This window comes from Mustela nivalis (assembly GCF_964662115.1).
Source record: "Mustela nivalis genome assembly, chromosome: 4".
NCBI lineage: Eukaryota > Metazoa > Chordata > Mammalia > Carnivora > Mustelidae > Mustela > Mustela nivalis.
In genome coordinates this window covers 154,356,019-154,379,248 of record NC_139023.1, presented here as the reverse complement: position 1 = coordinate 154,379,248, position 23,230 = coordinate 154,356,019, and the positions used below count along the sequence as shown (strand labels likewise).

General features: G+C 39.5%; 1 protein-coding gene across 3 annotated transcripts in view; it reads left to right on the top strand.

Annotated features, from left to right (window-relative positions):
• GALNT7 (polypeptide N-acetylgalactosaminyltransferase 7) overlaps positions 1-23,230 on the top strand; it is a 143,928-nt gene that overhangs the window by 106,865 nt on the left and 13,833 nt on the right. Inside the window, exons 3-9 of one of the 3 annotated variants that reach the window (XM_082726946.1) lie at positions 7,176-7,342; positions 11,692-11,822; positions 12,081-12,160; positions 14,184-14,366; positions 14,511-14,693; positions 17,654-17,771; positions 19,719-19,841. In XM_082726946.1, the coding sequence (XP_082583072.1) occupies positions 7,176-7,342; positions 11,692-11,822; positions 12,081-12,160; positions 14,184-14,366; positions 14,511-14,693; positions 17,654-17,771; positions 19,719-19,841 (985 nt within the window). The remainder of the gene's footprint in view (positions 1-7,175; positions 7,343-11,691; positions 11,823-12,080; positions 12,161-14,183; positions 14,367-14,510; positions 14,694-17,653; positions 17,772-19,718; positions 19,842-23,230) is intronic. The other 2 variants (XM_082726945.1, XM_082726944.1) reach the window with 2 other exon arrangements.

Here is a 23,230-nt window from a genome sequence, read left to right as displayed (position 1 = left end):
ACTGTAGGAAGACATTCTACCGTAGCATGTTCTCAAGGAGCTTACTTCGTGTCATTTCAGTCAAAGTGCATGGATCCTGAATACCGGGGTAAAATCCACTCCCCCCAGTCTGTTGACTTGAGCGATTTAGTTTAACAGTGGTAATTCTCCTTTCATTGAAAATGTATATTGGTTTCTGAATGCTAAGTTAAATTTTATATTCTACATTACTAATTTATTCAGCCGTTGGGTGTCAGCACTGTTTCATGTAAATCATAAGCAATTTTCTACTTTATCATGGGAATGAGCAAAAAAGGTTTTAGATGGAGACAGGAAATATCCCTAATTTATTTAAAAGTAAAAGTAGATAATTTTAAAAAGTGTTCCCCAAATTGAGGGTTTGTTTCCCATGCCTAAAAAAGCATGTGGATGCATGTGTGAACACACACACGTACACTCTACCATAGATCAATGATAGTCTATGTGGATTACAGGGGTTGGCAGCCTAAGAATGTTGTGTTTTTCATACTCTGCTGAATTAGATATTATTTATTGATAAAGTCTAAGTACAACAAAGCCATATATCATGTTACAGACCTTAAAAACATAGCTGGTACAGAGAATACAAGTGAATTATACATAGGTATTTCACTTTTGGTTTTGAAATCTACTTTTTTAAGTTATAGAATAACAGCCATGAGAATTTTTATTCCCATCCTTTCTTCTGATCCCCAGGACCTGGCCCACATTGTCGCTATGATCATACTTTGTTAAATAACTTTAAGAATAAGAGTAGCTTTAATCACTGCAAACCTGTAATCTGAATATGAATTATTTGTGACCTTGATTTGTCCTTGACGTTAGAGGATTTATAAGCTGTCTTGGAAAATGAAGCGCCGGAGAGCAGAAATTAGCCAAAAGTCTATAACAAAACCCACCCCTTTAAATGTGGCATTCTTGGTTCAGCTGACCTTGCTTCTCATTCGAACTTATAAACTCTACACCAGTAAAGTGAGGGGAATGATGCAAAATAGGGGGTTTTACCTCAATACCTTGGGTGCTTCTTTCAATACTAAGGCTTATGTATATTATGAGCTCTCTTTCCGTATGCTCCAGGCAGTGGACTTACCTCACAATGGGAAGTCAGAGAAGCTGCCCAAGAGCTAAACTTCCTCTTGAACCTGCATTCAGGCTGATGGTGGCCAATGAAAGCTAGTCATTAAAGGAAACCCAATCTGAATTGGCGTAAAGGTCTCCTTTGGGCTAGTGTCCTGTCAGCCTGAAGTTCATATTCCCTCTCTGGGCTGTTTCTTCTCCACAGTGTCTCATCTCTTCCTTTCCTTTCTTCTGTCACATCCAGGTGATAGGACAGTTTTGCATTCTTGAGGTGTTGTGGGCAGCTCTAGACTGTTGACCCTCCATCCCTGCTGCCTCCTCCTGTCTTCCCAGGTGTATTGACCTCTTTTTTCATTTGCTGCTGAAGGAACCCCTGTTGTAGTCACTTCTTGTCAGTTCTCCTGCTCTCCTTGGGATGGATGGCCCCTTCCCCACGTGCCCCACTCCAGGGACTCATCTCCATTTTGGCTTTCACTGGCACTGTGGATCCTCTGAACCCTGAGGGCCAGTCCCTAGCTTAAGTCTTCTACCCCATAGCTCTGCTACATATCATCTTACCCCTTCCCATAGTGATTCTTGGCAGGCCCCTAGATCTTAACGCTCGTCTGCCTTCTGTGCTCCCACTGGAAGCATGTGGAAATACCAAGCTCTCCGGTTCCATCCTAGAGCCAAGGGAGACTGCAAAGAAGAGGTGGGAAAGGGGATTGTGTTTAACCCTCTCTGCCTTAGTACACCTCAACATTATTTCTGTTCTGTGCCACAACCATACCCTGCTGGTGATCTCCTGCTCAGGTTCAGAAATGGAGGCCAAGCACACATCCTTTCTTCTATCTGCTTTCATTCCCATCTTGTTCCCTCCAGTTTTTCTATCCCTCGCTACTAATAATGCTTTTCCTTCCCCTTTCTGTGGAAGAGGAATGTCCCCTCCTCCACTGGCCATGTGGACTTGTTCTTGAGGCTACCTCAAATTAGAAGGGTTGTAGGGGGGAGGTTGGACATGACCGAGAAAAGAGAATGCATCCAGAGGTCTTCCAAAAATATCCCCAGAGCAACTGAATAAATATTTATGGAGCAACTATTTTGTGTTAGATTATGGTGAGCAAAACAGATGAGACTCCTGTCCTTTAATGAGCATACACCCTTGAGCATTTTATAGGAAAGATGCCTAAGCAAAGGCATGGAGGTATATGCACAAGGATGATCATTGTAACATTAATTTTAGAGTCAACTGAAATGTCCATCAATAAGGAAATGGTTAAGTGAATTATGGGCCAGCCATACTGTGGAATATTATGCAGTAGTTAAAAAGTTAAAAAGAGATAATAAGATAAATCTGTACATAATCACATGAAAGAAGAATTTATACCTACTTATCTGAATATATGTTGTGTGTTGTGTATATATACACATACACATTTATACGTCTGAGTGAGTATAAGAAAATTTCAAAAATACACAGCCAGGGGTGCCTGGGTGGCTCAGTGGGTTAAAGCCTCTGTCTTGGGCTCAGGTCATGATCCCAGGGGCATCAGGCTCTCTGCTCAGTGGGGAGCCTGCTTCCTCCTCTCTCTCTCTCTTTCTCCCCCTCTGCCTGCCTCTCTGCCTACTTATGATCACGGTCAAATAAATAAATAAATAAATAAAATCTTAAAAAAAAAAAATACACAGCCAACTATTAGCAATGATTTCTCCTAAGAGGTGAGATTTGACATAGATGGGGAGAGGTAAAGGAGGGAGCTTTCACCTTCGTACACTTCTGTATTGTACAAGTTGTATATTGCTTTGGTTATTTTTTTTTTTTTTTTTTTTGCTTTGGTTATTTTTGAGACGGACAGGGAAAATAAACACCAAGAGTTGTTAACTGTCACACAATCTAAACATCTTTGGAGTTATTTCTGAACTGTATGTAGGCAAGAGGGGATGAAAAGATGAGACAGCACACTCTATTCCAGCTCTCTTGTCCCCTTGTCCTATGGAGGAAGGCAAGGTAGCGTGCCCAGACCTTTAAACTGTCTCCACGTGCAGCTCTCCCCAGGACAGTGATGGTGTCCCTCAACGTACGCTGACTCCTGACTTCACTCTACCTCTCCCCGTTCCCCTTCAGTCCCTCTGTGTTTTCAGCTCCTTTCTCTTCCATTCAAAGCCCCCATCTGCTCGTTTCCCCAAGTTGTCATCCATTTTTAAAGATTTTATTTATTTGGTTTAGAGAGAGAACAGCGTGGGCAGGGGGAGGGGCAGAGGGAGAGAGAGAGAGAATCTGAAGCTGACTCTGCACCGAGCACAGGGACTGACCTGGGGCCCAGTCCCATGACCCTGAGATCCCCACCACAGCCGAAATCAAGGAATCAGAGAGTAAACTGTGACACCCTGGTGTCCCCCAAGTTGTCATCTTCTGCCTTAGAAATCAGCAAGTCCCAAATGTCCTACCATGTCTTAAATATTTTCACATCTCTGGTGTCTGTTACAAATCAAAACTGCTGTCTGTGCTCTCCGGTTCTGTTGCTTTAAACTCAGTGGTTCTACTCAGAGAAAGAAAAAGGTTGCCTGAACTTACATCGGGGTTAGAATTTGTTTGGGGGACTGTTATCCCTACCCATTTAAAATTAAACCTGTGGGGCGCCACAGGTTTAATTTTAAATCGCTCAGTCAGTTAAGTGTCTCAGTCAGTTAAGTGTCTGCCTTCGGCTCAGGTCATGATCCTGGGCGTCCTGGGATTGAGCCCCACATCGGGTTCCCTGCTTTTCCCTCTCCCTCTGCTCCTCCCACTGCTTGTGCACTCACACACACTCTTTCTCTCTCTCTGTCAAATAAATAAAATGTTTTTTAAAAAATTAAATTAAACCTATGTGCCCAGATTGGTTTCTCTCCAGAAACGCTCATCACATCTTTCAAGATACGCATTCTTCCACTACTGTATTTTTTAACTCATTCTGAAAGAGCATTCGCCCATCTCAACTTTGGGTTACACTAGAGCCCTCTTGGTTTAATCTGTTGCTAGATGCTGCCACACTGCACTACTCCTTCCGTATTTCTGGGGCCATCTCCTCGCTGCAGAGGGGAGGGAAAATAGTTCCCATCACCTAACAGTATGTTCCATGGGTGCCTTGTATGGAGATGATACTTGGTTTCATCCTCAGTTCTTAGATCTTAGGTCAGTTTTTAGCCATTCATACATAGGTACAGCTAGTTTTTTTTTTTTTTTTTTCATTTGTTTTATGCTTAACAAGATTCTTCTAAATTCAAGATAGCCTAGGTTTATTTCCTGGCTTCATTACTTACTAGCTGTATGATCTTAGATAAATCATTTCTGAGTTTCAGTCCCCTCGTCTGTAAAACAGAGACATTTATAATTCTGACCTCAGAGTGAGTGGTATTGGGAGATTAAATAAATTAATAAAAGTAAAGCACGTAGAACATTTCCAGGCATATAAGAAGTTGATATTTGTTATACTGCAAATGCCCTTTTTGGTAACTTTTCCTCTTTAACTTGTGTTTATCTTTCATATTTTAATTAATGATACAGATCTTCCAAGTTCTTTTTTTTTTTTTTTAAGATTTTATTTATTCATTTGACAGAGAGAGGCACAGTGAGAGAGGGAACACAAGCAAGGGAGGTGGGAGAGGGAGAAGCAGGCTCCCTGCTGAGCAGGGAGTGGGATGACGTGGGGCTCTATGGGACCCTGGGATCATGACCTGAACCAGAGGCAGACGCTTAAGAACTGAGCCATCCAGGCTCCCCACTCGTCCAACTTCTTATAGTATCTATATCATATGCGCATGATTCATTCTTGTGCTTTTATCTTTCCTCCTTACTCTCTCCCCACTTTTTGAGGGTCAGTACTTTTTTTTTTTTTTTTTAATCATCTTTCTGGTCTCACCCTCAAATCACTGACTGTAGGAGCCCTCCCTGACCATATGTGTTGAGGCTAGGTGAGGTCCATCTGTCATATATACCCTGGTTTTTGCACCAACACACTCAGGGAAAATACAGGTATTTGTTTTGCATCTTGATTCCCCTGTAGGACCATGGCTTCGGAAGGGCAGAAACCATGGGGAACCCCCTCAATGCGATAGCCCTGGGGCCTCGCTTAGAGAGCATGGGCGTAATAGGTAATTAATACTTGTTTAATGAGAAAATGCAGATGTAGGAAATTGGACTTAAATGGATTACCAGACTCAGTCTGCATTTCTACAGAAACCTCTAAAAACATAGATAATTTAGAACAATTTTGAAAGGAAAATAAACACCTAAGAAAAGGCTGTTTCCATCTGTATTGGGTCAGGCCCCATTTTAAAAAACAGTTACTATTCTAAATGCTGGGATAGGTTATCAGGCTGATAATGTTAATTATTGCTCTCATGGTTTTAAATTTAATCTTGGAAACAAGCTTATTTACTTCAAGAAAAGCTTTGGGGTTAAAAAATAAACAAAAATAAATGTGCATTAATATATACACATGTATGTATATATCTGTATAATATATAGATATTTTGTGAAACTCATTGAACCTTCTCTTGCTCCTTGAATATTTATCAGGCCCTGGTTGGACTCTCCTTTCAATTAGAAAAAGGCTTTTGGGAACTTTATTCCTACTACAGTTGTTTCAAATAATTTTGTGTAGACACATGAAAAAATACTTCACATCAGTGTCATTGGGGAAATACAAATCAAAACCACAATGAGATACCACCTTATGTCAGTTAGGATGGCTAAAATTAAAAGACAGGAAACAGGTGTTGGCGAGGATGTGGAGAAAGGGGAACCCTCTTACACTGGTGGGGGGAATGCAAGCTGGTGCAGCCACTCTGGGAAACAGTATGGAAGCTCCTCGAGAAGTTAAAAATAAAGCTATCCTATGACCCAGCAACTGCACTACTGGGTATTTACCCCAAAGATACAGATGTGATGAAAAGAAGGGGCACATGCACCCCAATGTTCATAGCAGCATTATGTCCATAATAGCCAAACTGTGGAAGGAGCCAAGTTTGTCCTTCAACAGATGAATGGATAATGAACATGTAGTTCATATAAACAGTGAAATATCACTCAGCGATCAGAAAGGATGAACACCCACCATTTGCATCACCATGGATGGAACTGAGGGTATTATGCTAAGTGAAATAGGTCAATCAAAGAAAGATAATTATTACATGGTTTCACTCATCTGTGGAATATAAGAAATAGCACAGAGGATTATAGGGGAAGGGAGGCAGAATTGAATGGGAAGAAATCAGAAGGGAGACAAACCATGAGAGACTCTGGACTCTGGGAACAAACTGAGGGTTGCAGAAAGGGAGGGGGGTGGGAGGATGTGGGAACCAGGTGATGGGCACTAAGGAGGGCACGTGATGAGATGAGCACTGGGTGTTCCATGCAACGAATGAATCGTTGAGCACTACATCAGAAACTAATGAGCCACTCCATGTTCACTAATTGAATTTAAATTAAAAAAATAAAAATAAAACAATAAAATAGCTAAATATCCTTTAGCTAATCTAATAACTAAACCTTACTAGAACCTTTAAAATTCATCCAACACTAATTTTTTTAATGTCTGCTATTCTGCTATATGCCACAAGTCAGCCTATTTAACGGGTTTTGTTGTTGTTTTGTTCTGAATGTTTTAACCGTATTAGAGTGGTACAGCTTTCAAACACAGCTACCTAGTGGTTTGTACACGGCAAGTGAAACAAATCCTTTGCACTAGAAACTCAAGTTTTAAAAAAGAAAAATAAACTGAGATCTAAGTCATGGAAAAAAACAACTCAGCCCTGATAGCTGTAAATAATATCTGACACATCCCCAGCTGGGAAGCACATACCCAGAAATTAATTCTCTTTATCCACGCAGCAAGTGTCAGTTGGTTAGGAAGGAGCTCTATCGATGAGTCTCTGCATCTCATAGCATCTTCTCTCTTCTGTTTTGTGCTTCTCTTAAGACACAAAAGGTTGTGTCTCATTCACTAAGGTCGGTTAAGTCAATGATATTTAATTCAATCAGAAAACATAATCATAGTAGGTGTGGTACCCTGCGTTATACATTTCCTCTAAGTAAACACGGTGAAATTTTCCTTTTGCAGGTGCAAGTATTGGCATTATGATGAAAACCTGCTCACTTCCAGTGTTGTCATTGTCTTCCATAACGAAGGATGGTCAACCCTCATGAGAACAGTCCACAGTGTAATTAAAAGGACTCCAAGGAAATATTTAGCAGAAATTGTGTTAATTGATGATTTCAGTAATAAAGGTAATGGCTATAGAAAATTGACATTTTGTCTATGAAATAAGTTAATTAGGAACAATTATAAAATGTAATTTTAAAATTAATTAGCCTTTAAAAATTAATAATCAGCATCCCTTGACAGCATCTGTTACCAGCAAGTTGGCCATGTGCCAAGCATTGTGTATGGATTATTTTGTTTAATCCTGACAATAATCCTTGAGGCGGAAGTTGTTATCATCCTTATTTTACACACGAGGCTCAGAGATGTTAAGTAACTTGCCAAACACCACAGAGATAGTAGTTAACAGATGCATCCAAATCTACAGGCTCATAAATCTGTGTGCTTAGGTACCATCTTACATGTTACCAATTTTCCGGGTCTTGGATTTTATAAAAATTTGGTTTTGGAGATGATTTACTGAAAGATCAAAAAAGTGTAAGTGTGTGTATGTTGCAATGCCACCTGATGTTCCATTCGTGGTTGTCAAAGTGACACCCACATACCTGTTTAATAGTCTGTATTTTGCACTTGAACAGTGATGCAAATATGGAATTTGACCAGAAACCGTGGGCCATTGTTATTTATAATACAAAGTAGCTACTGGAGCTTATTTTGTTCTATATTTGATGTAGTACATTGACTAAAAGGAAATTGTATTTTATTTTTTATTCTTTTTAAGGAGTCAGCTCTTATCATTAGGGAGGTATTGCATAGTCTTGGTTCAACTTGGCAAGACAGAGATTGAGCGGTGGTTTTCCAGATAAGTGGGTTTTTTAAATTAACATTTTTTTCTTTAAGTAGATCCATTATTGTAAGCTGAATGTATCTTCTTAATGGCACAAGTATGAGAAGATAGATAATGCTATAGTTCACATCCAAATCAGCATGCTAAGTAAAAAATGTAATTGTGCTGCAGAAACCCAGATCTGGATATTTACTTACTCCTCTTCGCCTGTCATAAAACTGAGTTGAATTCTTTGAATATTGACCAAAGAGCTCAGGCTACTCGATAACAGCAGGATATTTGCTTTTTGACAACTAAGTTTTGCAGAGAGTTTTTGTGTACAAGTAGTGATACCACTGAATATATTCAGCGCAGACAGAACATGGGTAGCATGAAAATACCATTCAGAACAGCTTTACAAAAAAGCTTTCTCCAAAACTTCATTTGTAACTCTTGCAGTCTAGATAAACCTCTGCTGTTTTGGCAAGGACATGACCAGAATCTTGATCTTGTATACATGCGTTAGCACAGAGAAGAAATAGAAATATGGCCGATTTCCTTTCCCAGTCATTTTTATACAACTAATCACTTTTTTCTAACTAATCACCTTTAATTACACTAAAGAATGTAAACTTTAAACTTCTTAGTCCTGTCAAATGCCCTTTCACTTAGACATCTTATCTTGGTTGCAATTTTCTATGATAGGAGTATGTTCATTAAGGAACACAATCATTGAGACACATTCCTGTCTCAAGCTAAATATTTGAAAATAGGTTTTAAAGTAATCCTCTTGGTATCGACAATATTTTAGATTTAGGAAAACCTACATCTACAAAAATAACTGAGAAATCTCATGTATGTGGTTATGCTGTTTTTAAGAAGCCCTATGTTATTAATACAAATAGAAGCTTAGCATATCCTTAAAAAAAAAAGTGAAGAAATACTAAAGTATGTTTCCCATCCTAAAATAGCTGTTTGGCTTCGAAAAGGAGCACAAAATTTAGACTTCAGGTTATTGTCCATTTTACCTTAGTATTTTGGTGATCAGTGTTTCTGTTGTTGTAAACCTCTAATATTCAGGCTCTTATAACACATTTTAACAGCAATCAAGTGCACGGCCCGCTTCACTTACAGAGTACAGTAAAGCATTTGTTGGGGTTATACTCTTGAACAGAGCTACAGAAAGTCTATAACTTTCCCAATTTCAAAACAACCTTAAAATTTGTCAGTCCTGGCCTGTGAGTGGGAACATGGTTTGTTCTTTGAGTTATAATTTTTTTTTAAATGACAAAATACTAGGATAATACCTTGTAGAGGAGCTGGGTGCTCATACTATCTGGGTTTCTGGAAAATACAGTGTCCTCTCTAAACAAGGTGTGGGACCTTGAAATAGAGCATGTTCCTGCATGCGTGTATGTCAGGCAGCTTGAGGCTAAGTGAAGCTGAGGTCAAATGGGCTCCACACTCTCAGTGGCTTGTAACCAACCACAAGGACTGTATCATTCCCTGGCTCCTATTGCGTCTTTTCTGTGGGTCAGCCCAGCTCTGCCCCACATCACCATTGCATGGCAGCCTGATCTCAGACATTTCCTGCCTTGTGCAGGGAGAAGCTAATGGTGAAGCACTAGTGGGATTTTAGTCCTTGTGCTCACAAGTGCCTCACGTCATTTTGTCCCCATCTCACGGACCGTGGCGAGGTATATAGTCTGGCTTGCGCCCAGCAGGTTGGAAAGAATAAATAATCCCCAATTGTGAGCATTCTTAGAATCTACCACAGGGCGGATCCCAAAGAAGCCAGAAGTCATTTGATTGACCAACCGATCTGTTGGCTCACCTGAACTAAGAATCTACATTTGGAAAATAGGCTATCAGCTCATTTCTGGCCATAGCAGTTTATTTTAGATTTATGTAGATTGCATAGCCCAAAGAACACCAAAATGCAATTCAGAAAGACTTTCTAAAAAGCAGTTTAGGATTGGGACACCTGGGTGGGTCAGTCAGTCAAGAGTCCAACTCATGATTTCAGCTGTGACGGGGATCTCAGGATTGCGAGTTCAAGCCCCGTGCCGGGCTCCCCGTCAGTGGGGGGTTTGCTTGAGATTCTCTCTCCTCCTCACCCTCTGCCCCTCTCCCTGTTTTCTCTCTCTCTCTCAAATAAATAAATAAAATCTTTCAAAAAAGTAATTTAGGATTGTTACTGAGATGAAAAAAAATCAGAAGGTAAGATTTAAAAACAAAACAAAAAAAATCACTTAAATTGATGAGAAAAGTACCCAGATTTCTCTAGGAAAAAAATATAATTCAGCATAAGAATTTTATTTGTAATACTCATTAAAACTGGATGCCAAAATAGAAAAAGGTGGATTTTTTTTCTTCTCAATTCTAAATACCTGTATATAGATGTATTTCTAATTATAAGCTCCCTAAAAATGAGTCAAGTATTAAGTATATAGCCTGATTTGACTACTTAAGCACCAGCACATCATGCAGTCGAGCTAATGGGGCACCTGGGTGGCACAGTCAGTTTAGCTTCCAACTCTTGGTTTTGGCTCAGGTATGATCTTGGGGTCCTGGGATCGAGCCCCACACTGGGCTCTGCACTCAGGGCGGAGTCTGCTTCAGTTTCTCTCCTCCCTTCCGCATGCCGTCCCTTCCCCCTGCACATGCTCTGTCTCACTCAGTCGCTCTCAAATAAATCTTTAAAAAATAAATAAATAAAGCCTTTGTTGTTGTTGTTTATGTATTCATGGTCCAAAATTTTAAACAACTTAAAAATATTTTTTGTGTCCCCAAGAAACATCTTTAGAGATCCAAGAGCTAGCTGTGGCTATGATGGGTCAATTTCAGGGGCTCATAGTGACACAAATAAAAACTACTCTAGCACCTGGAAAACCAAGGTAGAAATTTTGGCAAATGAGTCTTATTTTTCTAACAGTTTTCTCCACCAGATTGTAAATAAATACATGTATGTTTATTCGTTATATCTAAATATTACATTTAAATATTCACTTATGCATATATATTTTTATATGTATATCCATATATATGTATATACATACATACATACATACATACTCTCGTCGATACCCAAAATAAAGAGAAAATTGTATTCTTTGATTATTATTTGATAACTTGATGTGAACTATATAACACCAAGACTGCAACCCTGAATGCTGATCACAGTGGGAGGAAGATGGCCAAGAAACAAATGTTAACCTATACCTTGTGTAGACGCCAGTAAAGTCACATAATGTTACTTATAGTCAGTGTATCTTCAGAAATCTGGAGACTTCTCTTCTGCCGAAGCAAACAAAATGTTTGCCTTAAAGCTTTTAGATATGACATTAAAAAATTGTGAATTTTTTATAAAAACGGTTTCCATGTCAGCTAGCCTAGTCATCATATATTTAATGTTTGGAGAAATCTTTGATAACTCTCAGGCTAACCAGTTCTCTGTAGGTGTATTAAGCTCAAATATTAATTCAAATAATGCACATTACCTGAGTTTCCCACAAACGTTCAGTCTGTTTCAAATTGACTGCCCAAAGGACCTGTTGCCGATTCCTGTTCCTTGAAAAAAATTATAGTATGACTGGTTTATAGACATCAATGTAATTTGTAATGTTGATTGAATTTTTTTATTCATAGAACACTTAAAAGGAAAACTAGATGACTATATTAAGCTGTGGAATGGCTTAGTGAAGGTATTTCGAAATGAGAGAAGAGAAGGTTTGATTCAAGCACGAAGTATTGGCGCCCAGAAGGCCAAACTTGGACAGGTAGGAAACGTCGGATATTTACCTTTTCATCATCTTGGATTTGCTAAGTAAACGATCATGTATGTTTTAAAGTACCCTTCGGATGTTGGGTTTTTTTTTTTTTTAATTGAAATGAAAATGCTGGCTAGATTAAACAGATAACTTGTATATCAGAAGGACTCTCATGCTGATTTATATTTCCATCTAGTTTTAAATTGTGTGTGACACACGATGTGCCAAATATGAGGAATGTTCTTTCACCTGCCTCTTTTCTTTAAGGTTTTGATATACCTTGATGCCCACTGTGAGGTGGCCGTTAACTGGTATGCACCACTGGTAGCTCCCATTTCCAAGGACAGGTAACATTACCTTGCTTTCTTTTCTTTCCTGGGGGAACAGTAAACCTTGTCGTAGAAGGACAAATCATCTTCTCATTCTTCTGATTCGTTTCCCTCAGCGCCTCAAGCATTGAGGAGGAGCATAAGTGCTCCTTCAGCTCGTTGTGTCCAGGGGTTGGGGCCCGCCCAGCCTTGGGGGTGACTCAGACGCAGGCAGTCAGGCATTTGGGATGAAAAGCCAAGGGGGTCTCACTCAAGAATGGTCTTGTGGTCAGGTTATTGAACAGACATCCTCTAGCTCCAAGAAGCCTTCTCAAAGAGTAACATTAATGGCTCCCTCTACCCTGTGGTAACGGTTCTAAAGCCTGAAGGCGCACGCTCTGAAATTACACTTATTGGTTTTTTATGCCCTTTTGAATTATTACTTCAGACCAGCTGTGACACATGTCAAGGCTTCGGGTTCCTATGGAAACTCTAAAGTTTAGAAATCGACAGCTACCCCATGGAATGTGTCAGTCGCCGTTACATTTACATGTCTGAAATGTCTAAATGTCTGAACAGTGGAAGGCAGCATCAGTCTCCCAGTTCCAGAAGCCTTTCCTGCTTTTAGTCCAGAATTCTGACTATTTCAGAATTCGGGGGGGGGGGGGGGGATATGTCCCTGTGGTGAATAATATGAGTCAAAGGGTGAACTTTGGGGGATTTAAGCATCAGAGGGTTTGGTGTGAAGGCCAGTCATAAACATTTTTCACACGCTGTTTTAATCCTCACGGCAGCCCTGCAAGGTAAATATTATTAGCTCCATGGTACTGAAGAGGATATTGAAGCCTAGAGAAATTAATTGATTTGCCCTGATTCAAGCAGCTAATAAACTATCAAACTGAGATCTCTCTAGGACACTTTACACTATTTATTTAGAAATCTGAGAATCATGAGAAGTGAAGAAAGATAACACACCTTCCCTCTCCAGGTGAAAACTGGCAGTCTCCAGGCACGGTGAGGAAGTGGTTTTCTGCAGGGTCCACAGCAATCCCACATCTACCCCACAGTGACCCCCGCCCCCACTGTCCCCTGGGAATCCACCATCTGCAGAGAATAAAGCAGCTGGCTTGAATCTAGTCCCCCCACATCAGAATTCTAAGCCCTGGAGGTTTTTCTCTTCTCTTTGGTTTCTAAGCCTCTAAAAAGCACCTTAACATGGTTATGAAAGCTGCAGTCTCTGTTTCAGGAAATGCATTTTAAAATCCTGTCTGACAAAGATGACCATTAAAACAAGCTGGGTGCAAAATTATCTTTGCAGGCTTAATCATAACTGGTCTTATAGGAGTAGCATTTTATGAAGCCCAAATAAGAGGTATTTTTTGCTTTGCATTCTCAGGCCACTACTTAAGTTCTTCAGCAGGTTTTGAGTGATTGTTTTTCTCTTTTTAAAAAACAGGAATACAATACTGTACTTTTTTTTTTTTTTGCTGTGACAGCTGTTTATTGCAATTAAAGGAACAGGAAAAGATCCTGATGCACTCAAGGAACAGAGACAGATTTTCATAATAAGTTTTTCCAAAGGAATGTATATAGTATGAGTATGTAGCTGGTATTATTTCTGTACACACACACACACTCACACATGGTCACACGCACATTCACGCACATTTACATTTATATGCATATTCATTTTTATTTAATGGAGAAATAAGGAGGGAAAATAACAGCCAGGAAAATCTTGTAAATAATGCAAAAATTACCAGGAGAAAATTGCTTATAGGACCAAAGTAAAAATGAGAAAGCGCTATCAAGTTCAAAGACATGGCTCTTTGTCCCTGACATTTGTCTGTAAGCCAAGGGAACAGTCTGCTGCATCTTTCCTCCACAAAAAAAGGGCTCCTTGACTTTTAAAGACATTCATTCAATTTTCCATTAGGTATTAAAATCTTCCAATGCAAAAAAAAAAAAAAATCAATAATAAAAAGAGACAATATAGTTAGGCATGCTAAACTAGTCAGTTCTGGGTTCTTAAACGCTTTTTCATTTTCTGTAAATGTTTCAGAACTACATGTACTGTGCCTCTAATAGATTACATAGATGGGAATGATTATTCCATTGAACCGCAGCAAGGTGGGGATGAAGATGGTTTTGCCAGAGGGGCCTGGGACTGGAGTTTACTATGGAAACGTATCCCTCTAAGCCACAAGGAAAAGGCCAAAAGAAAACATAAAACTGAACCTTATCGGTAAAGATTGCTACTTTATGTTCTTATGTGGAATGTCTATCTAAGTACTTTTTTTTTTTTTCCTTCCCCATGTGCTTGTATAAATATGTGGGTCCATACATACCCTTGCATTTCATCTTTGCTGCCATCATCAACACAATACAGAACCATTTGCACTGTGCCGATTATAGATGTCATAAATGGCAACACATATGAAATTGTACCCCAAGGGGGTGGTGACGAAGATGGGTATGCCCGAGGAGCATGGGATTGGAGTATGCTCTGGAAACGGGTGCCTCTGACCCCTCGCGAGAAGAGAATGAGAAAGACAAAAACTGAACCATATCGGTAATCACTAAATCACTTCCATGTTTTTCTTTTCTCCAGTGGCTGCTAACATATTAACCTCTTGCCAAGCTAAAAAGTTTGTTATTAGAACTGTAGTTGCTATCGCAGATTCTGTAAGAGTTTTTTTCCCTTGCATTATTTCCGAGGTTTGAATTCACATTTGCTTCTTTGTAATTGTTTTTTTCCCTAAATGCAAGCTTCATTTGTTGGGTGGAGGGGGGGGAATCTAGGGATGGGGTTATATGGCATTGGTTTCAAATAGAAGTAGAAAAAATCTTTGCCCTTCCGTCCTAGTAGAGTAGACATCAAATTGTATTCTTTTGGCCATAGTTTCATTCTGTAAATTAAAAAGGCATAAATCATTTCCAGTCCAAGTTTCATGTCCACTTTGATCCCTTGGCCGTAGTGTTAACGATGAAAGGCAAATAGAAGAGAATTCTTGTCTTTTTCTTCTTTTTGTTTTGTATGCTAACTCATAAATAATACTTTTGTACCAGGTTAGGTTTGGTGCATAGAAATACATGACTTTGGAAAATATTACATAGAACCCTTTATTACTTCCTTCTCAGAAGAACATTTGATTAAAAGGAAACTTTATTCCAAAGTCAGCTTTTGTCCCTTCTTATGGGACAAATAGAATAGTTTATCCTACCCTATTCTTTTGGTTGTTTAGCTGAAACATTCACTGCCTTTCAAGAGTGACTCCAAATGAAACTTTTTTGTCTTATGTTAGTATAGCTTCTAAATGTGTCTAATTTTTTCAGATCTTATGGTTCTGCTTTTGGTCTCTCTCTCCTTGTTATCCTACTGATAATGTTAGAACCCTGTTTTGGGAAGTTGCTTCCAATGTCACGCAAATGCTGGCGGGATCTGGGTGGGTCATGATATTCAAATACTGAGATGGCAAACATAAGGAAATTATAGAATTTTAAGCTTTGACAATTTCCAGATTTCCCTTTGAAGTTCTTTTTTTGAAACAGTCCAAGAATATACTGCTTACATACTTGATTTGACAAGAACTTCTTGGTGTACAAAATAAAGGGTAATGATTATATTTCTGCCAATTCCATGGGCATGGCTAGTAAAGGAATTTTTTTAAGCAGGCTAGAAAAATTCATGGGGGTATCCCTTTAAATAACTCACCGGTTTTCATGTTAAGATGAATCTTAAAATACACACTGAGATAAACAGGAATACATTTAAATATTTTATTTTTATTTATTTATTTGAGAGAGAGAGACAGTGAGAGAGAGAGCATGAGCAAGGAGAAGGTTAGAGGGAGAAGCAGACTCCCTGTGGAGCAGGGAGCCCGATGTGGGACTCAATCCTAGGACTCCAGGTTCATGACCTGAGCTGAAGGCAGTCGCTTAACCAACTGAGCCACCCAGGCACCCTGTAAACATGAATACATTTAAAGATCAAAAAGGCATGGTTACAGTGGAGTAATTTTAAATGAGTTAAATAAATGTGCCATGAAAATAACCAAGAATGTAATAGCTCTGCTTACCAAGTCAGGCAGCATACCTTAAGAGAATCGCTTCGCTTGATGTGATTTCCTTTAATATTGAAGGTATTACTTGATTTATTATTTATCCTCTCAACAAATATTTAATGAATGCTTATTATGTGCGAGGCATTGTTTCCTGGGGATAAATTTTTCAAAGAAATGTTCTCTTGTGGCTCTTAAAATATAAGGGGTGAGACAGAAATGAAACCGATCAGTACACGAATAACTCTGGAATAGCAACCGCCAAAAGCGGCACGAAGGCAAGCCACAGTGTACATGGAGCTTAGCGGGGAGAGAACCTCATCCAGTTGGGAGGAGCCCGAAAGGCCAGGAGTTGGTCCTGTGGACAGGGAGGAAGAACTTTTCAGGAGAGCGAATAGTCGAGGTGAAACCCTGAGAGAGAGGAGCATTTGTCATGTTGGAGGTGTGAGCAGAGCAGTGAAGAACTCGGGAGAAAGCCTGCTGCTCATGGAGAGCAGGGAGAGAGGCTGGCATCCCTGGGCCCACACTGAGTCTGCGGTGCCTGCTGTGAGATTCGATGTGGATGAGGGCAGAACAGAAGAAGAGACAGTCAGGGGTGTCACCATAGCAGTGCACGTGACGGGAACTTGGTTTGGGATGGAAGCAGCAGGGACAAGATCCAGATACCTTTTCAAGGTGAAATCAGTAGGAATTAGTGACAAATTGAATGTTAGGTGTAGTGATGAAAAAGGTTCTGAGATGGAGGAATCTACTTAGGAATCAAGACGCATTGATCATTAATTTTGGGGGCGCAGGATGAAAATTTCTTCCTCTAGAGATGTGAGTGGCTTGTCCCCAGAAAGGACCCAATTCAAGATTCCATTCAGGAAGCCCGCAGATCGCCCCTTTGCATTTCTACCTCCCGACACAGTAAATAGCTAATGTCTAATTCTCCTGTGTCGTTTCCGTGCTACATTTGCAAACTCTGAATGAACTGTGACTGTTCAGCCATGATTTACACCCTTATTTGGCATGCCCCTGAGCTATAAAATTAAAAAATGACAGACTACTTCCATGGTCTATGGTTTCACTCATCCTAGAATGACTCATAAATCATTGTAGGAGCAGTTAGCAGACCATGGCTGTATGGCTCAGTATTTTTAGGAGTGAAAGAGAAAATTCTATCTTAACTAACTCTCAAGGCTTAAATTTTCAAACCAACAAGGGAACTAAGGCGCCCTCTCCTGGCAGAATGGTGCAATGCGCTACTTCATAATGAACTGCAAATTGGATTTCAGATAGAAATCAGTAAATTCAGTAAAGAATTATAAACAGATTGTTTTGTGAAGGCTTTGTAATTTCTTAATGTTTGGCCATCAGTGTTGTCTCTTCTGTGCATTACTTAGATTGTGTTCCAAACAGGCTGTTGTCTGTTGGTGAAGGGGGACTGGGGGTTTATCTTTAATAGTTACTGCAGTGTTTCTTCCCTTAGGTCCCCTGCCATGGCTGGCGGATTATTTGCCATTGAACGAGAGTTCTTCTTTGAACTGGGTCTGTATGATCCAGGCCTCCAGATCTGGGGTGGTGAAAACTTTGAGATCTCATACAAGGTAACATTTCATTTATTTTTTAATTTTTTTTTTTAAGATTTTATTTATTTTATTTGACAGAGAGAGAGATCACAAGTAGGCAGAGAGGCAGGCAGAGAGAGAGAGGAGGAAGCAGGCTCCCTGCTGAGCAGAGAGCCCGATGTGGGGCTCGATCCCAGGACACTGGGATCGTGACCTGAGCAGAAGGCAGCGGCTTAATCCACTGAGCCACCCAGGCGCCCCAGCATTTCATTTAAACAAACGCAGTTTTCTAAGTCGTTACCGACTTTTGTGACTTTCAGATAAGGCTTGTTTCTTTTGGGGGGGGGGGGATGTTTAATGCATTTCTCTAAATTATAAAGAACAACTAACAAAAATTCATGCCTTTGGGGAAAAAATAGGGCAAAATGCCAACTCCCAACTTCTTCTATGTTTATATGGCTCATCGCAACACTGAAGCCAGCAAACTTCAAAAATGAAAGTTCCAGGGCACCTGGGTGGCTTAGTCAAGTGTCCGACTCTTGGTTTCAGCTCGGGTCACCATCTCGGGGTTCTGGGATCAAACCCCGTGTCAGGATATGCACTCAGTGGGGAATCTGCTTGAGGATTTTCTCTTTCCCTCTCGCTCTGTCCCTCCTCCTGCTTGCACACACATACTCACTCTCTCTCCCTCTCTTTCTCTGAAATAGATAAATAAATCTTTTTAAAAAAATGAAAGTACCTCCTTGCCCCACTCCCCACCTTACCCTCCAGGCTTTCTGTGCCTTGAAGCTTTTTGTTATAAAAGCCCTTTAGGGAATCTGCATGTGTGGGGGCCACATTTGACCATCCACTGACACTGTTGTTGCCCTTTATCACTGTAGGACATGGTGATTCAGGACAGAAGCAGACCCCAGCCATGACTGTGCGTCCTCAGACTGACCCTGGAGCTGCGTTCCTGCAGCACCCACCCTGTTGCTGAGGCAGTCCTTGGACAATAATACGTCCATGCTCCCACCCTGCCCTCCCACTGTCAATAAGAAAGAGAACTATATCACAGTTGGAGTTAAACAGATACTTAGCTCTTGTCTTAAAAGTCCAGAGACGAAAGAAGAATAACTCCCTGCTCTCAAGGAAGTTAGAGTTCCTAAGGAGAGATTAGAATTAAATTCATAACACAATAAGAAGGTAGATGGCATTCAGTTGGTGTGATTAAGAAACAGCATCATCCTGGAGGGAGGATTTGAGGCCGACTAGGAAAGTGGGCATCATATCGATAGGCCGAGATAAAGGGGGGGAAGGAGACCCCAGGGCAGGTAGACTGGGTTAGCAGGTACAAAGGTGGGAACAAGAAGAATACGTTCAGCAAACAGCGAGAGCACAGTTTAGCAGAACCTGATGGCCTGAGTAAGAAAGACATCCAAGAAGGGGAAGTGGACACGTATGTTGCGCTTGTATAGAGGAGGCACTCCGATGCTGAGCCAAGAGATTTTTACTGAATTTAATAAGCCAGGGGCAACCTATTGGAGCTATTAAGCAAGAGAATAACATGACCCAGAGCTGCCCTTCAGCTGGAATAATCTTACTATAAATAAGGATAGCATAGAGTTGAGAGAAGCAGGAAGTGAAGAAGCCAGTTTGGAGGTTACTATAATAATCACCCAGGTGGGAAATCCATTAGCCTTGGAAACGGCGAGTGATATCAGGAATGAAGAATCTGTGTGCCTTTGCAAGGTTACACTGGGTGAAGGTTGTTTAAAGCTACAAGTACACAAGGGGCCCTGAGGAGTGGAATATTACTGCATTCCATACTGCCTTGCTTGGTATCCTAGGAGTTTGAAAACGCTATTTTAGGATTCGTTTCATCTATGAATTCCCCATGGACACTGTATCTAATTTAGATTTTACATTTACATTTATAAGACAAATTTTCAAGTATAATTTATTTTGATATTTGAAGCAACTTCCACATGTGTTTTCCCCCGATAGATATGGCAGTGTGGCGGCAAATTGCTGTTTGTCCCCTGCTCTCGCGTTGGACACATCTACCGACTTGAGGGCTGGCAAGGGAATCCTCCTCCCCTTTATGTCGGCTCTTCCCCAACTCTGAAGGTGAGTCTTTGGATACCAGGAGAGTAGCCTGGGGACCTCTGTACCACACGCCGCTCCATTGATAGCCCATATGTTGAAGTCATTTCAACGGCAGCTCACTGAGTGCAATAAATCATCGAAGCAGTCAATGCTGGTTCTCCCTTCTAGCTTAAGCTGGACTTACTCATGAAACACCTTATCATTTTTGTTTTGTTTTGTTTTTATTTGAAGTAGAGCTGACATGCAGTATTATAGGTGTTAGATTACAGGTGTACACAGGTATTCAACACATATATACATTGGGAAGTGATCGCAATAAATCTCGCTACCATCCGTCACCATTGAAGCGGTTACAGTGTTATTAACTCTGGTCCCTATGCTGGGCATTGCCTCCCCTTCCCCTGTGTCACCCATCTGCTCGCTTTGCTTTGTTTGCTTGTTTGTTTGTTTTGTCTTTTAGATTCCACGTAGAAGTGAAATCATACGGTATTCGTCTTTCTCTGCCTTACTTATTTCACTTACCTTAATACCAGCCATGTTGTCCATCTGGGTCCATCCATGTTCTAACAAATGGCAAGATTTCATCTTTTTTGTGACTGAGTAAAATTGCACTGTGTGTGTGTGTGTGTGTGTGTGTGTGTGTGTGAGTGTGTATATATTTATATATCCCACATCTTCTTTATCTATCAGTATTATCAGTGGACACTTAAGTTGCTTCCATAGCTTGGCTGTTATGATTGTAAATTGTATTATAACTAATGCTGCAGTGAACATAGGGACACATAGATCTTTTTGAATTAGTGTTTTTGTGCTCTTTGTGTAAATACTCAGAATTAGAATTCCTCGGTTGTAGGCTAATTCTGTTTTTTAATTTTTTGAGGAATCACCATACTGTTTTCCATAGTGGCTGCACCAATTTTCAAAAGCAGCATACAATGGTTCCCTTTTCCTCTTATCTTCACCAACACTTATTTCTTGTTGTTTTGACAATAGCCATTCTGACAGGTATGAGGTGATATCTCCTTGTGGTTTTGATTTGTGTTTCACTGATGATTAGTGAGATTAAGTAGCTTTTCATGTATCTGTTGGCTACGTGTCTGTCTTCTTTGGAGAGATGTCCATTCAGGTCATCTGCCCATTATTTGATTGTTTGGTTTTTTTTTTTTTTTTTTGCACTTTTATATTGAGTCATATGGGTTCTTTATCATTTTGGATATTAATTCCTGTCTGGTTGGATCATTTGCAAGTATCCTCCCATTCAGAAGGATGCCTTTTCATTTTGTTGATGGTTTCTTTCACTATACAAAAGCTTTTTAGTTTGATGTAGACCCATGTGTTTATTTTTCTTTTGTTGTACTTGCCTGAGGAGATAGATCCAAAAAAATGTTGTTCAAGAGCTTGCTTCCCATGTTTTCTTAGGAGTTTTATGGTTTCAGGTCTTATATTTAAGTCAAGTCTTTAGTCCATTTTGAGTTTATTTTGTATAATGGTTAATGAGAAAGTGGTCTAGTTTGATTCTTTTGCAAGGGGCTGTCCAGTTTTCCCAACATTTATTGAGGAAACTGCCTTTTCCCCTTGGCTTCATTTGTCAAAGATTAATTAACCACATGAGCTTGGGTTTATTTCTGGACTGTCTATTCTGTTCCATTGAGGTATGTATCTGTTTTTAATCTGTTTTTTTATCTGAGGTATGTATCCATTGAGGTATACATACTGTTTTGATTACTATAACTGCGTGATATAATTTCAAATCAGGGAGCATGATACTTCCAGATTTGTTCTTCCTTCTCAAGATTGCTTTGGCTATTCAGGGTTTTGTGGTTCCACACAAATTTTTGGATTATTTGTTCTCATTCTATGAAAAATACTATAGGTATTTTGATAGATATTGCACTAAGTCTTTAAATTGTTTTGGATAGTATGGACATTTTAATAATATTGATTTTTTTCCAGTCCATGAATGTGGTATATCTTTCCATTTTTTTATGTGTTATCTTCAATTTCTTTCATCAGTGTCTTATAGTTTTTGGAGTATGGGTCTTTTGCCTCCTTAGTTAAATTTATTGCTCAATGTTTTTGATGCAATTATAAATGGATTATTTTCTTAATTTCTTTTTCTGATAGCTTATTATTAGTATATAGAAATACAACAGACTTATGTATATTAATTTTGTATCCTATAACTTTACTGAATTCATCTATTTGTTCTAATAGCTTTTTTGGTAGAGTCTTTAGGGTTTTCCATGTAAAGTGTCATGTCATCTGCAAAAAGTGACCGTTTTACTTCTTCTTTCCCAATTTGAATGCTTTTTATTTATCTTCTTGTCTGATTGCCATGGCTAGGACTTCCAACACTAAGTTGAATAAAAGTGGCAAGAGTGGGCATCCTTGTCCCAGATCTTAGATGGATATCTTTTGGCTTTTCATCATTGAGTGTGATGTTAGCTCATGGGCTTGTCATACATAGCCTCCATTATGTTGAAGTAGGTTCCCTCTGTATTCACTTTGTAGAGAATTTTTGTCATAAATGGATCTTGACTTTTATCAAATGCTCTTTCTGCATCGAGAAAGTTACCTGATTTTTGTTATTCTTTTTATTAAAGTGGTGTATCACGTTGATTGATTTGTGAACATTGAACCATCCTTGCATCCCTGAAATAATCCCAGTTGATCATGGTGTATAATCCTTTCAGTGTATTGTTGAATTCACCTTACTGATATTCTGTTGAAGATTTTTTGCATCTGTGTTTATCAGGGATCGTATTATTTTTTAAGATTATTCTTTGTATCCTATTCTGATTAAGATTTTTATATTGAACGTTCTCCATGAGAAGACATCTCAGAAAAATTAAAAAAAAAAAAAAAAAAACCTGCCACTCTGTCAGAAAATAGTTGAAAGGAAAATGTCAGCTTCTACTATTTTCACACAAATAAAATATTTTTGTTTGTTCTAAAATAATTAATCCTATTAAGAGTTTGTGCAGTAAATAAAATCAGGTTTTTGAACAATGCTTGCAAAAGATTAATGTCTTTTGTCTCTCAAACCAGGAATAAAGCAGAAAAGCTTCACACAGAGGCCAAATATCCCACTGCTAGGAAGATGAAGTCCTCTATTCTTGACCGAGCAACTTTGAAGTTTCTCTAGTTGGGCTGCTTTCATAAATTCTAAGTGCATAGGAGTCTGATTCCATTCATTTTCTGGAGCCCTTAAGCAAGTCAAAAGCAGAAGGAAGTTTATTATTGGCTGTAGATGCAACTGGGAACAGTTCCTTAAAGGGAAGTAGATAATAAAAGCAGAGATGGAAAGGTCTTAAGAAACGAACACAGCTTTCTAACTAGCCAGTTTATCATAGAAATGGCCAAATGGAGCCCCAGCTACCAGAGGAGATGAGACTAAAATATCCCCAATA